This window comes from Spea bombifrons, chromosome 6 (genome assembly GCF_027358695.1).
Source record: "Spea bombifrons isolate aSpeBom1 chromosome 6, aSpeBom1.2.pri, whole genome shotgun sequence".
NCBI classification, from domain to species: domain Eukaryota; kingdom Metazoa; phylum Chordata; class Amphibia; order Anura; family Pelobatidae; genus Spea; species Spea bombifrons.
Genome location: NC_071092.1, coordinates 41,437,691 through 41,453,997, shown reverse-complemented (window position 1 = coordinate 41,453,997; position 16,307 = coordinate 41,437,691). Strand labels below are relative to the sequence as shown.

At 39.8% G+C, this 16,307-nt stretch overlaps 1 protein-coding gene across 2 annotated transcripts; it reads right to left on the bottom strand.

Annotated features, from left to right (window-relative positions):
* Positions 1–13,422, bottom strand: STIL (STIL centriolar assembly protein). 2 transcript variants are annotated; one of them, XM_053469753.1, is made up of 17 exons: positions 13,230–13,422; positions 12,538–12,623; positions 11,256–11,363; positions 10,498–10,610; positions 9,650–9,834; positions 8,548–8,795; positions 7,897–7,980; positions 6,685–6,771; positions 6,111–6,258; positions 5,902–6,011; positions 5,590–5,704; positions 3,702–4,667; positions 3,467–3,617; positions 2,274–2,493; positions 1,591–1,759; positions 1,236–1,477; positions 1–1,000 (listed from the first exon to the last, which is right to left on the bottom strand). In XM_053469753.1, the coding sequence occupies exons 2-17, from the start codon at positions 12,618–12,620 to the stop codon at positions 190–192; spliced, it is 3,840 nt and encodes a 1,279-aa protein (XP_053325728.1). In that variant the 5' UTR covers positions 12,621–12,623; positions 13,230–13,422; the 3' UTR covers positions 1–189. The 2 variants fall into 2 exon arrangements, with proteins under 2 accessions (XP_053325728.1, XP_053325729.1); XM_053469754.1 differs by having other exon boundaries at positions 1,591–1,738.
* Positions 13,423–16,307: the final 2,885 nt, after the last annotated feature.

Below are 16,307 nucleotides of genomic sequence, written 5' to 3'. Positions count from 1 at the left end.
AGAAAGGACCAAACTACAGCACGTTTAATGACAACTGAACTCATTGGCGGTCTTCATGAGCAAGAAGACATCTAATCTTGTAACGAAATTGTTTTGACAAATGACAAAGAATTGAATAGTGTTTGCCAGTACTTCCATAGGAAGGAAAACATGCAAGCAGTTATAGGAAACACAGAACACGGCAAGCCCTTAGAATAGCTTTGGAAGCTGGCGAAGGCGGTTGACATCTAAAATATCTCCGAGGGATCCTGGACAGTCAGGAATCTGTTTCAGAGAGGAGTCTTTTTCGATAAAGACAAGTTGATTGCCAGCGTTTTCCTTCTCCGGGTGCCTAGTAAACTGTGCCTTTCCAGAAATTAACTTCTTTCTGGTCTTCAAATCTTTCAGGAACGGCAAAGACACCTCCTCTGTTCGCTGTGGTGCAGTTCCACACTTAGATGGGACCTCATTAGTTATGTTTCTCAGTTTATTTGTCTCTGGATGATTTGCAAAGCCATAGTCTACTGCTTTGCTTGAATGGTTTCTACCGTGTTTAGCTCCATCACCAGTTACGTCAAAGCTTTCAGAGATACTGGAATTATCAGGACAAGTCCATTTTCCTTCACTGGTTGTTTGATTCAGAGAAGAGCTATTTTGTGAAGTTGGGTCAGCTTCATCATCACTGCTGTCGGAGCCATCTATCAGGGCATACCGCTTCATGTATTTCTTTGTTGCAAAGGACATATTGCTTGGGGAAATCAAACTAAGGCCAACCATGCTTTTATCGGTATTTCCCGGGAAGAGACGGGCAATGGATGTAGAGTCCAGGGCTTTGCTCTTGTTTGTATGGCTTAAAGAGAGCTGCGTCAGCTGAGATTCACTCAGGTACTTCAGGGCTATTGCATTCGCTTCCATGCTCAAGTCAACTCCACTGGACCCAAAGCCACTCATACCGACGTTCATAAAGGACATGTAATTTAATCTCGGGATGATCGCGTCTGGGTTAATGCAGGCAAGTACACTAAAGAAAGAAAAATAATTAGTTATTTTGCACAACATTTTTGATTACAGAATAACCTTTATGTTAAAGAAAATCCTAATAAACCTAAGATTTTTTTTAAATTTCAGGTTCTCAAAATCTGCTAGCTATAGAGAGCTTTGCTTAGAGATTAATCCAAACATTTTTGGGGGATTCTTACAGACAACCATAACTTGACATACGGAAAACAAACCAAAAAAAAAATAATTATAATTACCACGCGTTATCTGCGGTTTCCAACTTTTTGGGCTTTATGTCAGAGCTATCCATATTCACGCCTAGATTTTTCAGCTGCTTAAGGGTTGCCTTCAGCACGTCGTCATGTTGACTTGGAGGAGAGGACCGAGGCTTTTTCTTTTCCACTGCAGGATTGTATTCTCGGGATGGAGGACTAGTAACACTTTCACAATATTCCTCATCTGCCGCTGCTGAAGTCTTTAATAAATGGTTTACTTGACACTAAGAAAGAAGAGGAAGATATATAAAGTTACACGAACAGAAACAGTCCTGAATGCTTAGGCTTCCCATCGAATGTAGATTGACATCAGGAGTCACACTATACCAATTCTTACCATTAAATCTTTGTAAAAATTTTCTTGGGGGACAGAATGGATATTCTCTCCTGCCTCTGCCGTCCTCGAGCTTCCAAGGAGTTCTGCTGGAGGTGCCTGTATGTTGACACTATCAGGAGATGGAACATCACGGTGCAACAGGGGAAATCTGGGCATGGCCATTACAGAACTAACAAGAAGAAAGCAAATTTAGTTACAACAGGTTTTACGCTCGTAAGTATTTTCTTATAATCTGAATGGTTTCTTTTTTCTTTAATAGCATTTGCTCTTGCCAAACACGAGCTTACAGTTTGCAAGCCACCCTAGTTAAGATTGAAATTTCTTTAGACAAATCATACATATATTGAGCCCCTGCATAGCAATTGGTAATTAATAAAGCTCACAAAAATAACCCAAAATGATTGCACATCAAGACATAGGCAATATGCGTAGATAAGAATTGCCTTTGAAGATGGTGAAGTGAGGGTGTGAGGACATACACCCTATACCGTTTTTTTTGTGGCAGATAAGGATTCTAACTGAAAAGATTAAAAAAGTCACAAGACAAAAAAAAAAAAAAATATTAAAAAAAAATATATATATATATTTTTTTCATATATATAAAAAGATAGGGAGGCAACCATCATTTTAGAAATGAATATTTAGAGATGCGTATAATATACAAAAAATAATATGCTACTTACTGGAGCGGAGAAGAAGAGTTGTTGCATTTGTCTGTCAGCTGACTGCTTTCTGCAAAACTGCAAATGTCCACAGCTTTTAAGGAGGAAGCAATGCTGGTACGGCTTGTGTCTCGCTCATTGTTCACAGTGGTGCTTAGCTCCGTACAGAGAGCGGAATCATCCTGCTGGTCTGCAGAAACCTCTTCATCAGGATACGGGGAGTTCCAAAACAAACTAGCACCTTGAAGAGAAGAAAAACAGGGCACTGATGATTTCTGGATTTAAATAGGAGGATAAACCGAGCAATACAGAATGTTTTCTTGTGCACCAACAAAACATGGAGATCTCTGGCATAGAGGGGATAGGGATATGGGATCTAAGATGAGACCAAAAACTAATTAAGATCTGAGCCTTTACATCAAGAGAAACAAGGTGACAAGAGGGGCCGTGAATGGTTGTTTCAAGCTGTCAAAGTCTATTTTCTCAAGAGCAACACTTGCTTTTGTTTACAGATGTCATTAGCCAGTTCCATGTTAGGTAATACAACATGTAGCTAAGGATCTACTAGTTAATCAATAATTCCCAATTAAAAAAATACTATACTATTAAAAAATACTGTACTACTATAGGGTCATGTGATCTCATGCCACATGACCCCACTAAACTACCGCCCCCTGGCTGCACATAAAAAAAAGCCAGCTGGTTGCCGACTAATGAATTTGCTCTATATAGAGTGTAAATGAGCAAATACATTACGTAAAATGTAGTTCAAGATGGGGGGGGGATTTAGACGTGGCAAATTTCTAATGGTTGGTGGATCAGCTAAAATGATTCTGGTTTTTAATGCTATTGCTCTAAAAATGTGTACTTTGCCCATTTTACTAAATATTCATAGAACAGATGTACTCAATTTAACGCCATAGCGCCACCTGCTGGCTATTAAGACAACAGACAGGATTTGTAACATAAGAACATTATATAAAATAAGCTTTAGGTTGCAGACTTTAGTGTTTTTTTGGGTTTTTTTTATGTTATTGTCCTAGAATTACAAAGTTGCAATTGAAAATCTTTAAAAAAAAAAAAATATATATATATATCTGTCTACCTTTATGGTACGAATGCAAAAATAGGGTTGAAGCCAGTAACATTGTAATTATACACACATTTCTCAATGTAATTTTGTAAAAGAAAAGTCAAAATATTTCCAGTAGTACCTGTACTGACAGCGATGCTCACACTTGTTTTCTTCGGAAGGTCTAACGTTTCGGTGGAGACAGACTCTACTTGCTTCTGTGAAGATCCATTGTTGGGGGAAGGCTTACTGGAATCAGAGCCTGGTGTCTGTGCTTCAAGCAAACGCTGGATCTACAAAGAAGACATAACCAACTGAGAAAACCAAGTATCATAAAATGGAAAACACACACATTTACAACAGGAATCCTGACCAACCTGGGCTTGGAGCGTTTTCAGCTGCTTGTCCTGTTCTGCCAGCAGCCTGTAAGCTTCGGCTGACAGTCCTAACATGCCATTATCTGGAGGTGGCGTGTGTTGACACGAGTGAGGGCTATAAGCATTTACCGGTAAAGAGTCCCTTCGTCCAGGTGACATTAAGTTGTCCACAGGAGAAGGTCCACTATTAACAGAACTTTTTTGGCAGCTGCTAACACAGACCGGACTACAGCATAAATTTGGGCAAGCAACGTTGGGGTGAGCAGGAGCACCAACGCCTTGAGCTTCCAGTTCATTTTCTATTGTATGATGGCTTACGTGGCCCATGCAAGGCCATGAACTTGGTGAATGGCATTGCACAGGGCCGACATTGTGACAGCAGTTGCATGTTCTGTTTTGATAGAAGGGTTGAAGACTAGCCGATTGTTTTGTGTGTTCTACAGATTGCCTGGATGGCAGCGGAAAGGTAACGTTATAACCAGGAGACTGCGGTGCAGACATTTGCCTACAGTGAGCAGATCTCTTCATTGGAGGCTGCCCATGGTGTTGTCCTCTTGCATTCGGTTCAGGCCTATTCTGAAGAGCAGAAGTGTCTGGAGAAGATCCATATTGAGGGGTAGAGTGTGCAGAAGATGACGATGACGTGGAGTTCCGCCTTGTTTGGTCGCTTGATTTTGCTGGTTGTGTATCGGATGGACCGAGTTTTCCTTTGGAATGTTTCTTTGTTGGTGCTTTTGAATTGACAGGACCCAGGGAAGGTCTTAAAAATGAATCTTGGTTTTCACGGGTCTGGATCCCACTGAGGGGGCATCCCTTACCAGCCAACTTATTGACGTTATCGGGAGTTGAAGTAAAAGGCTGAATTAAGTTTCCACCGTTTTCTGGATTCTGTGAGGCAGATTTTGATTCTATGAGGCTGCTGAAGACCAATGAAAGTTCAGGAACAGATGGATGAATTCTCGTTACCTGTGTGAAGAAAAAGGTTTTAAAAGAATTACACAAAAAAAAGAAAATATAGCGTAGAAAAGTATTATAAATGACTACAATCAACAAATGAGAGGTGGAACTACCCAGTTCTTAATAAGGCGGCATGCAAATAATATCTAATGCGTATATACGTAAACTATTATTTCATCAGCAAATTGTATTCAGTTATTTGGGAACCCTCGCAGACGTAAAGCAATAACTGACAGCACTACTTGAGGAATTAGTTTTGGGAAATTATCCAATTTTAAACTAAATATCAGCAAATCTCAAGCGATGTTTTTAGCTCTATCTAAAGAGGATCAAAAAGGGATTTAGTGCTTTTCAGCAGAGAACCAAGGAACTTACATTTAGGTTTAGTAATGCCACCTCTTTATAGAAGGAAGCTGAAATTGTTAAACAGAAATCTTTGTTGATATCTTGGGTCGGAAGAATATTCTAAGATTGAGATTTGTTCAACAATCATCTTTTTAAAATGTATATGGTTAGACAGGAAGCCTAGGATTTCTAAGTCCTTGCTATAGAACGATAGATCTAAGTTCTAAACTGTTTAAAGATGGCAGCTTTTATTCTCAAGTCAAGAGGATCGGTTTAGATTGGAAACAATAACTTTGCAAAATAAATGACTTATTTGGGGTGAAATCTATGTTACTGTTAGAAAGAAAAAACATTAATAAGGCATATAAAAGGAAATGCTGAAGCTATTTATCACATCAGATTATTTTAGTTTTTTTATACAGGCAGTGTCCCATTTTGTGGGATTTGTACAGTAGGGTAATCGACATATTTGTGCATCTCACAGTATCAAATAAGGCAAGCAGCACCGCGTGTGTTGTCTCCAAATACTCCATATGGATTACCAATCAATTACAAAAAAATAAATAAAAAAATATAAGTTATTTACCTGCTGGACTGAAGGGTGCGGACGTGGTGATGGTCTTGGAGAAAAATCTTCATCTTCCACTCCAGAGTCATGATCACTTATTGATAATCTGTTTGGAGACCTGCTCTGTTTAATGCTAGACGATAAAAAGATACAAATAATAAATACCAAATCAGGCAGTTATTGTGCATGAAAATGTATTTTTCTCCTGAAGGAACTAAACTTTCCCTTACAGTGTGCAATTAAGACACACGCTGCCTCTCAAATATGCTTTATAAGCTATAAAACAAAACAAAAAAAAAACCAGTTGTTTAATATCGCAAGAAAACTTACACTGTAGCAGAAATGCTCTTGGAAGCTTCATTGAAGAGGAACATTTCGGGATTGTGATTTTCCGTGGAAAATTCAAACTGTAGGTGTGTTTTTCTTGTAACATCGACATTCTGAAATCAAAACCAATTGAATATTTTAATTGTAGCCTTCAGTGACAAACTGATGAGACCCGTTAGTAACATTAGACCACTAAAAAAAACAAATCCTACCTTAAAAAGATGTAATGCATCTTCGTTGGTTAACAGCTGAAAGCCAAGAGAATCGTGTCCAGAGCACAAAACGCATTCGTAGAACTCTGGCTCCTTGTGCGTGCGCGAATAAAGCACTATAAGAAAACTCCCGTGTTCCGAAAAGACCCTACGGATAAACAAACGCCGCAATGGATTAATGTTTGCTTGAATAGGCTTTATGCGCAAGTAGATATTTTTACTGAAGACGTTACCACTTCAGAAACGATAACAGTACATGATTAGGAAGGTGACCATCTCCTACGTGCAGCAGATTACATCACGTTCCAAACTCAAGGGTTACTGATGTTTGCAAATATACTAAGCAATCTTTACGATCTACTGAACAATCTTTCCCATGAAACCTAGTATAGGCATTTAGTTTTGTTAATCCCCATTCAAGGGGCTCTTTTACTGCCGATCGCATCACAAAATGGGTTACTGATTCTACAGAGATGATATTTAAAATGGGACTACTTCACCTTTTGGAAACCGACAGGTTTTATGCGGCAAACAAGGGTATGCTTTTTTACAAACAGGGCTTTGCAAAGTTTACCTTTCTTTAACTGACGAATTGAACATGTACCGCAGACAGCTGGACCACACCAGGGGATTATGAATATGTGTAACTCCACTCAGCCAGCTATAAGAAGCAAATAAAATCATTTTAAGAGGCAAATACACGACTTCCTTCTGCTCTGGCTCCAGCATGAGAATGAACATCATATCAAAAACTGTTATTTGGTGTTGAGGTCCAATGCCGATTGCACAGCCACGTCACCATAGACTGGATAGGCAGTAGCCGGTGAGTGCAATGCTACTGAGGAACTTCACCAGCTGAGTAGGACGTAATGAAAGGTAGTTTTAATTTACTGAGAGGGTGGTAGGTAGAAGAGGTAAAGGCCAACACAGCGAGGGAATTTTTTTTTTTTTTTTAACATGCATGGGATAGGGATATGGCTCCTGAATCTAAGACGAGACCATTACATTACATTTATATAGCACCAGCAGATTCCATACCACTATACAGAGGCAGTGGAATAAAAGGAGAAGGCGGCCCTGCTCTTGGGACCTTACAGTCTGGTCGGTTGAAACCGACTGCTTGGATGAGGATGAGTTGGTCGAGTCAGGATGAGCTTTTTGCTTAGACGGGATGCTGGCTGAGAGTTATGGGAAAAGGTTGTATGCTTCTCGAAAGAGATGGGTTTTCATAGAGCTTTTGAAGTTTGCATATGGGAGACAGAAAATCTGAGAGAACCGGGAATGGAGTTCCAGAAAAGGGGTACAGCATGGATGAAATCCTGGACACAGGAGCAGGAAGAGTTAAAAGGACTAAGTCCAAGTATTCACATCATAAAAAAGGGAAGATTAGATGGGCCGAAGGACTCTTAAGTGCTGTCAAATTCTATGATTCAGTAACTACAGGAGTAGGACTCCAGCAGAAGGAAGGAGAGACCAAGTACAGTGCATTAAAAAATAAAGGGGAATTGTGCAATCTTCGTATTGCGATGGGGTTATTTAAAGCATAGCAAAGCTTCATGAGATGGTTGTCTGCATCAATTTGTAACAGTAGCCTTAAGCATCGGCTTCAGAGATGTGATACTGGCACATCTATTTCCTAGCTCAAGACATAACTATCATTTTAAAGCAAATAAAGAGGATCAGTGAAGTGTTACATTTCAGGTTGTTCTCCACTGGTTGCATTAACAACGTTCTAGATATTTAACAGCTCGGAGCAACATTTAATAGAACGTAAAGTTAGACTTACATTCCAACAAGGGGCAGAGTGTAAACTTTTGGATCAGATTCTAATACAAGTAGGAGTTTTCTTGTTTGGTCCATTGTTAGATACCTATAGAGAAAAGATCATTATTTTTTAATATAACCATGTTTGGGTGCTAAGCGAGAAAGCCACTCATGACCATAATGATGTAGAGGTATAACGATGTAAAAACTGGAACAATCTGCCGTATAAAACAGCTTTTCAAATGCATCTCAGAATACAGATTGAAAACATAAGGGCTTCACTGCAACACCAGCCAAATTTGTACATTCATCCTGTTATATTTATCGTTTGTTTTTTTTTTTAAAAAAAACCTCAAACCTGCCATCATTAACATGTATGCTGAGGGATATATTTTGAGTAGTCTTCTACATCTGATTGCAATGACATTTAAAAAGCCTCAACAGTACAGGCAAGTTATTACTTAAAAATCACTGGAAACAAACTTCCCAACATATTACATCAATGGTCAAATCAATCATAGTGTGTGGGGGGGGGGGGAGAGAAGACACAGAAACAAACAAGTGCTTTAGAAAGCAATCTGCATCGAGGCCAAAAAGACATGTATTTTAAAGTTGAAACAAACTAGTATTATTTAGATGTATTAAAGAACACTCAGAATAAAAAGGAGCTTACCCGCATTTGTGTGTTCCTTGAAGCTGTGCAATATTATTGTGACTGCTAAGGTTCCTGGCTAGGGCTGTGGGTATAATTGGGACAGGCCTTACGGGAACACTTTCAAATGTATTCGCCATCGTGATAGCCGCCCAGTGAAGATCAAAGTGAAGATTGTCCATGTCCTCGGTGTAAGTGATATGAGCTCTAACTGTCAGCAATTTGGAGAGATCCAAGGCTTCTTTGCTGTGAAGATGGTTTTGCAGACCCTTAAAACAAAAATAAAGGCATTTCTTTTTCATCTGCAAACAATACAATTACTCTGCAGCAACGGCAATTTTCGACTCCTTCTTCCTACTTGACATGCAGAAGCGACTACATTAGCTTTGTACCCGAAATGCATGACGCGAGTAGAAAAGCAAAGAAAAAAAAAAAGTTACGAATCCTATGCAAGACAATTGATTATTAATAAACTGAAAAACACACAGGTAATATTAGAACGCATTTATGTCTAAGCATCATTAGAGTTATTAAAATTAAAAAAACATGTAGGATAATAAGACGTAATGTGGGGCAATTACTTTAGACACTTTAAGCATCTAATTTAGCTAAGCAGTAACAGCAAACTTATAGCAAATTATAGCAGTAGTTTTCTAATGATAATTGTGTAACTGTCTAAGGAGTAAAGGGAAAAAAACAAAACAAGAAAATACTTCCACGTGGTAATATTTGCTTATATTCTCCAAATTAAGGTCTTGTTTAAAATGAACAGGACACAATCCGTATCATTAAGATTGTCAAAGCAGGACATGCACTATGACAGCATATATCAGAGTATTCAAGGCTCCTCTTACCACGCAGTAAGCTACAGTATAAGGTAGCACTCAAACTCAATTAGGGCTATTGTCCTGTCCCTGACTGCTATGCCATTGCGCTGGATTTTATTTATTTTTTACAATCTAGGACTATCTGTACAGCGCTGCAGAATAGGATGGCACTATAAATCAACAAAACACCGAGAAATTATCTACAAGGTTTGCAGCTGCAATCCACTGAGAACTAAAATCAGCTCGGCAAGTATATTATGGAAAATTTAAGGCTTCAATAGGTCTTCGGCACTTACCTGAAGCGATGACTTGAAATCTTCAGGAGTATGCGCAGGAGAAGGCCCTGAAGACTCTCTGGTGACGATTGAGCAAGGAACAAGAAAGTCTCCAGGAAGGAGAGCACTGGGGGCCTTGCCACCGCCAGCCCCCTTCTCCCGACCGGGGTCAAACCGATCAATAGTTAAAGTTATACCTTCCTCATCTGAAATAAACACCCAAGCAGATAAACAGAAGTTATAGTTTGCAATAAAGGTGGCACTTCCAATATCGTTCTTGCCATTTGGTGAACGATTTGAATGCTTATCGAATACAGCAGGAAACAAAATAAAATCATTTTAACAATTCGCTGTGGACGTTATGGTTATAACGCAACACATTTTTTCCCCCCTAATAGTTTTGCCTTACCAACCATAGTTATTGCTGGTATTGTCTACATATTTTTTCTTATTACTGACAAATCCTATGTTAAAAAATCCAGTGAGCATTTGTTGCAGGAAGAGCTTGTCTGGCCCTGTACACAGCATTATTAAATTAGGTGATTTATTCAAACTCCCCCTCCCCATTGAATCATACATTATACAGGTCTTCACACTGGAGTAACTTGCTAGTATTGCCCTTTCATAAAGAATAGCAAAGTGAGCGAGTTAAAACCACAAACTGTCCTGCAAACTCGCCCTTTAGTAGATAATGCCTTTATCATGTGCCTTAGGAATTATGATCCACTTCTGCAGAACAGTTTTAATGGGCATAAAAGCTTGCAGCGAGATGTCCGTGTAATGTAAAGATTGCAGGCCCGGCAAATTTGAAAATGAGACGTTAAGACCGCGTATTCTTACTAACGGCGCGAGACGTATGACAGAATTACCTTCATCCACGGAGAACGAGCCGAGTAAGAAGCAGGAAAAAGGCCTTCTCTCGGATTTCGCATGGCGATAGGAAAGCCGCAAAGCTTTCTCAGACAGCAAAAGCCTGGGATTTCTGACAGGGAATAGAAATGGACCTGAATCGTTATCGGTAATGATCAAAGCCACCGCCAAAATAACAGAAGATTACGCATTGTCCCACAACACCTCGTCACGTTAAAATATAAATCAATCCAGCCCAGTCTTTGCACCCAACCGAGCCCAGCTTCTAGAGAGAACTTTTTATATTCCGGTTTATAATGTGTTTTTTTTCAGTTTACGTCACTTTAGGCTATTTGTGGAAATTTCCTTTAAGTAAATTGGGTGAAATTTGTAAGACACAGTAAAGGGCATTTCTGGAGTGTTCATAAACATTATAAAGCACACGTTATAAGTTTTGTGGTGGCAGCATGGCTGTGGGCATCCATGGAAGGCATTTGTAGGTTAATATATTGGGCTTAAGTAATTAGCATTAACATCCCTTTGTCGAAGGCTGGCCTACTAATGATCATTATATAAACTAGCCCAGCTACCTGTGACAGATAAAACACAGGAGAAACACAAAAAAAAAAAAAAAAAAAAAAAAAGAATACCGACCCAATAATCTCAAATATAAATTTCTGCCGGTAAGTATTAGAGCTACAGAGTATGGAACGGGGGAGGGGGACACGTTACATGTCAGGGTGTGCGTGCTTAATTGGAAATATGATAACTTAAATACCTGTAATAGCTGGCATGCAATCCAATAGGATTCCCCACGGGTGTTGAATCCCAAAGTGCAATTTTAGATGGAGGGAAACTAAGAGGCAGCAACCGATTTGACATATTCCTAAAAAGAAAACAAGGAGAAAATCATAAGTGCATTTAAAAATGAAAATACGTAGAGTGTCTGAAAAGCAGCCCTCGATGCATCAAACCAGTTCATATAGGGTGCGTCAAACTGTTGCTGAATAATTAGGGACCCTAGTAGATGAAGCAGATGAAGGGGAGTGGCAGGCAAATAAAGGGTCCCCTCGCCATCTGCTTGTGAGGATCCACAGAATAGAAGGAGTGATGTACTATGCTGCATATTAACTGCAAGCATTACAGCAGCAATAATCATTCCTGGTAGAAATATTTAACAAAGTACAGGATAATCTGTTCAGTTTTATGTCACTGAGAGGGTGGTAGATAGGTGCAAATGCCTCCCAGCAGAAGTGGTATGGGCCAATACAGCGAGGGAATTAAAATCAGCAAAGAATAGACACAAAAGCTACCTCGAATCTAAGACGTGGCCAAGGACTGGTTACGGTCTGAGTCTTTAGACCAAAAATAACAGGCATACTAGATGGTCCAAAAGGATCTTATCTGATGTGAAATTCTAGGTTTCTATGGTCACGGGAAACTGATCAAGAAAGTCAAAGGACACAACATACTTCATACTATTGTGTATTCAAGATATTTTATTGGCCAGGTTAGAACTTCTTAAGGGAGCTCTGGCTCGCCTTTAATGAAAGGTTACAGCACTTTTAACCATGCACAGTGCTGCCCTGCTGCATGTGTGATGTATAACCCCACTGACAGGAATCAGTTACTGCATGGCAGCGCTTTAAATGTGCAGATCCCCAAGACGCAAAATCCGCCCAAGTCCAGTATAAAGGAGTCTTTAGTTAAAACGTTTTATTGGACCGGCCTATAAAAGTTATAGCAATCCAAAGAGAAGACCTCTGTGGTCACCGGAAATATAACCCCCTGAATAAAAATTACCTTAACCAGGCTTACGGGAACTGAAACACAAACTCTTAGGCATTATATTCCTAGCCATCAAAAAGCATGGGTAATGAGGATATTGCTCATACACACTCAGCCATCATATTAACAGTTGGAGCTTCCCTTTAACACACCTATGTTCAAGCAGCATTAACGTTCCAACACTGTCCGTAAAAGAACAGACTAAACATTAAGTACATACAACCCTACGGCAGAACGTACTCAGGAATCAAGCAGCTGTCATCGAGCTTTACCTTAGGTTTATCTGATTCTCCGCAGAAAGGCCACCGGCTTCCTTGTGGGACTGGAAATTCTTCAAGCTCATCTTAGCAGTCATTTCCTTAAAACACATGAAAGCAGACATTTTAAAGCAAATTCAACAAAAATGTTATATACACAAACTGCCCCATCCTCTAAATGCAATGTATGTTCTTCAATGTATTTCCCAGAGATAACAACAAGGCAAGGAGGATCCCTGGTGCCAAGTAACATCTTCACCAAAACGCTATCCCCTTATTCTTACCATTTTCTCCTAGTGCTCTAGAACACATTCGACGGGTCTGTAGGAAACATTTCTAGATTCTGCTCCATCTTCATGTCATTTTATATAGAAACATAGAATTTGACGCCAGATCAGACCCTGCCATTGGTCTCATCTTAGGCTGAGGATGCACGTATACTCGGTTAGCATCCCAGCAGATGTGGTAGAGGTTGCTCCACTTACCTACTACCCCCTAACATCTTAAACATGTACAATATGTATGGTTACACACAAACATATAACCCCATATAACATACATTATTGGCCACAGTTTGAGATACAATATATAGGGATAAAGAAACACTCAGTAAGGAGACATTGGCTTTTGGGTGCTAAAGAGGAACAGAAACACATAAAGCTGGAGACCCACTGAGATTACAAACACCTCAGTCTATTGGGAATTACCTGGAGCCGAGCATGGGTCCTGCTGTCTCTCCGTTCGCCACACCACAGTTACGGAACAGTAAATCCACCAAGTAAACGCGGTAAGAAGGGCGGCAGGGCCCAGAGGAGGAGTCTCGGAGACGAACAATGACAGTTACCGGTTTCCCTAACACTAACAATATACAGCGGAAACAGCAAACATGGCGCCACTACATCCACAAGGCCCGCGCCCCAAACCACGCCTCTAACTCGGTTACGCTCGACGCGCCGTAGCCAATCACGAACCAGATATGGCCAGCCATTAGCCTATCGCAGGTCTCGGTTTCAAACTGTTAACGGTACAAGAGAGGCTCGGCTGTACGCATGCGTAATAGATAGCAAGCGTCGGAAGGTTGACAGGAGACACAGGTTACTTAGCAACAAACAGACGCTTGGTCTTTTAAACGTTTAGGGAGTGATGATGATGTATGATGTAAATCAATAAACTTAGAATGTTTTCAAAAGAATGATGTCATCTAGAGATGCCACTGGGAACACTTAATAAACACGTATAAGGCAGTGTTGTGCTACCTAATGCTTTTTTATAATCATGATCAGTAAAATAAAAACCTGATATCTCTTAAGACCAGTTTGCTTAACATGTTTTCTGTCCCTTATTGTAACAGCGCCACGGAATCTGCTGGCGCCATATCAAATGCACGGTGGTCAAAGTGTAACATCACAATGTTGCCCGTGTGCCATTGTACACTTAGTATACAGTCAAATTCTAAAGTAAATCTGGTAATCACATGAATCATTTTGTTTCAAGGACCCATATATACTTTACGTATCGGGGACCTGCATATGTAAAATGTTTCCTACACAGTATGTGGGATGTATAAATGAGTGACAGACTCAGTTACTCACATATACATCCTACATACCACAGGGTACGGTTTCTGTAGTCTGCTACATGCTGTCAGCTGGCAGGTGATCAAGGGAGTTTAATAATTATTAATATTATTATTATAGATTCACAGGACACAGTCTGTTTCTTGGTTATAAATCCTGCAAGATAACACTTTATGGTCAGCAATATGTGAAATGTATATCTTGGAGAAAATGATTGTATGTGATGATCACCCTACTATAAAGGAGTGCACGATAAAGGAGTGCATTATATTCTAACAGATTCCTAGACAGACTTTTTCAACCAAAACTTTTGGCTTAAGATCAAGTGCGTACCCATGGCGGAAGGGGAAACCTGGGTCCTCTAGCCTTAAGTCAAAGATGACTGGGGTCTTGATTGGCACCAATTTTCCATGTGTACATTTGAATTTTTAATCACCAAAAACGATCACGGTGAAACCAGATCTCCTAAAGAAGCCTTTTTTTTTTGTGAGGGTGGTGCGGTATACTTAAGGCTACCCCCTCTCTGAGACATTGACTTCAGGGGTCGTTCCCCTTTGCAGACGACAAGGGAAGGGGTCCCATTCTTTTGGGGAGTGCATCCCCCAATAAAAAGAAGAAAAAACCCCCCACAATGATCTTCCACTAGGGTGCGCTCTGCCAAAATTGATTATTAAGTAGTAGTAGTATTAATAAAAATATTATCTTTTATTTACATAGGGCCAACGATAATGCAGCGCTAGTTATAATACATATATATTCAAGGGGTATGACAAAACTAGAACTGACAGACTAAGACAAACCGATACATTAGATTAGGAGGCCCGGCTCACAAGCTTACACTCTAGTTACCCGATACTCCATGATCAAACTCACACAGTGGGGTAAATCAGGAATATAGATGAGGACTTTCAGATTTTCATAGTTGCTGCGATTTAACCAGACAAGTTTCAACAGGATCACCTACCTGCTTTGTCAGCCTTCCAGACCAATATACATAATGAGCGTGTGCTAATAAGGATTTGACATCTGGCGTGTCGCCATTGAGGAATCAGACTGTTCAGGGAGATTAAGTTCTAAACCAGGTCCTTACAAGAGTATTCTCACAGCGACAGGTTTAATCAGACATAACTATAGCTTGTGTTGTGTGGTTTATCATTTTTAAGTTATAGACGCTGGGATGGGTGGCAGCACCAGCATCATCTTCATGTCAGTTGCATGCCCTGAATCTATCCACCTTCTAATTACCTTCAAATTATCTTAAAAAAAAACAAAACAAAACATAAAAACAGGTGAGAACTGTGCAGATCTCATGAACCGGACGTAACATTTTCTCCCCCGTGGTATATACATTACAGGGGTTCTTGAATATTCCTTACTTTAATCTCAAGGATTTTGTTGTTTTTATTAAAGGTTATTTAATGTACAGAACTGTAAAACGTGGGGTCTGGGAAGAGTAAGAGATCCTCTTTAAAAAACCCATGAAAATACTGCTTTTAAAGGCAATGTAATAATAATAAAATGAATCTAACATACATCGGGGGTCGACAAATCGACTCAAGCTTGCATGTTTAACCATTATTCCTCCTTAAGTGTACCTGTCAAAGATTAAAGGATTTCAAGGTTTCATATTAAACCGTATTCATGCTCGTAAATATCATTTATTTGCACCAAACAGTGAAGTAGGTTTGGCACGTCTCCTCCATTTTTCTGTTTTAACAGTTTTCAAAATTTTGGCTTTCGCGTCTTTTTAGAGTCTTCTGGACAGTGTCAGTTCTTTTGTGTAAGCAAGACATAAATATATATTTTAAAAAAAAATAATATATATGCACTGAATGGGGGAATCTGACCAAGACCAGGAAGGACCCCCAGATTCCCTCCATTCTCTCTTGATGTGCCTTGGTTTGTATACACACTATTTTGATTTGTAGGACTGTACATTGTGATACTCTCCTGCCCAGCGGACATTCTGAGCTCTCTAAAAAGAGACATCATTCATGGAGGAAAGAAAGAAAACACTGGGGCCAGAAGAACGTCAGTTCCTAAAACAGAAATTCATGCTATTCTAGTTTCTATAGGAAAGGGGCAATGCCCTTACCCATCATGGTCGCCTCTATTTGCGCAAGGCTAAGTGACGGCACCATACCAGCTAATCAGGATCTTGAGCGAGAAGGAGGCGGCGCTCCATTCCCGGACGTTCCGTGTCACTTC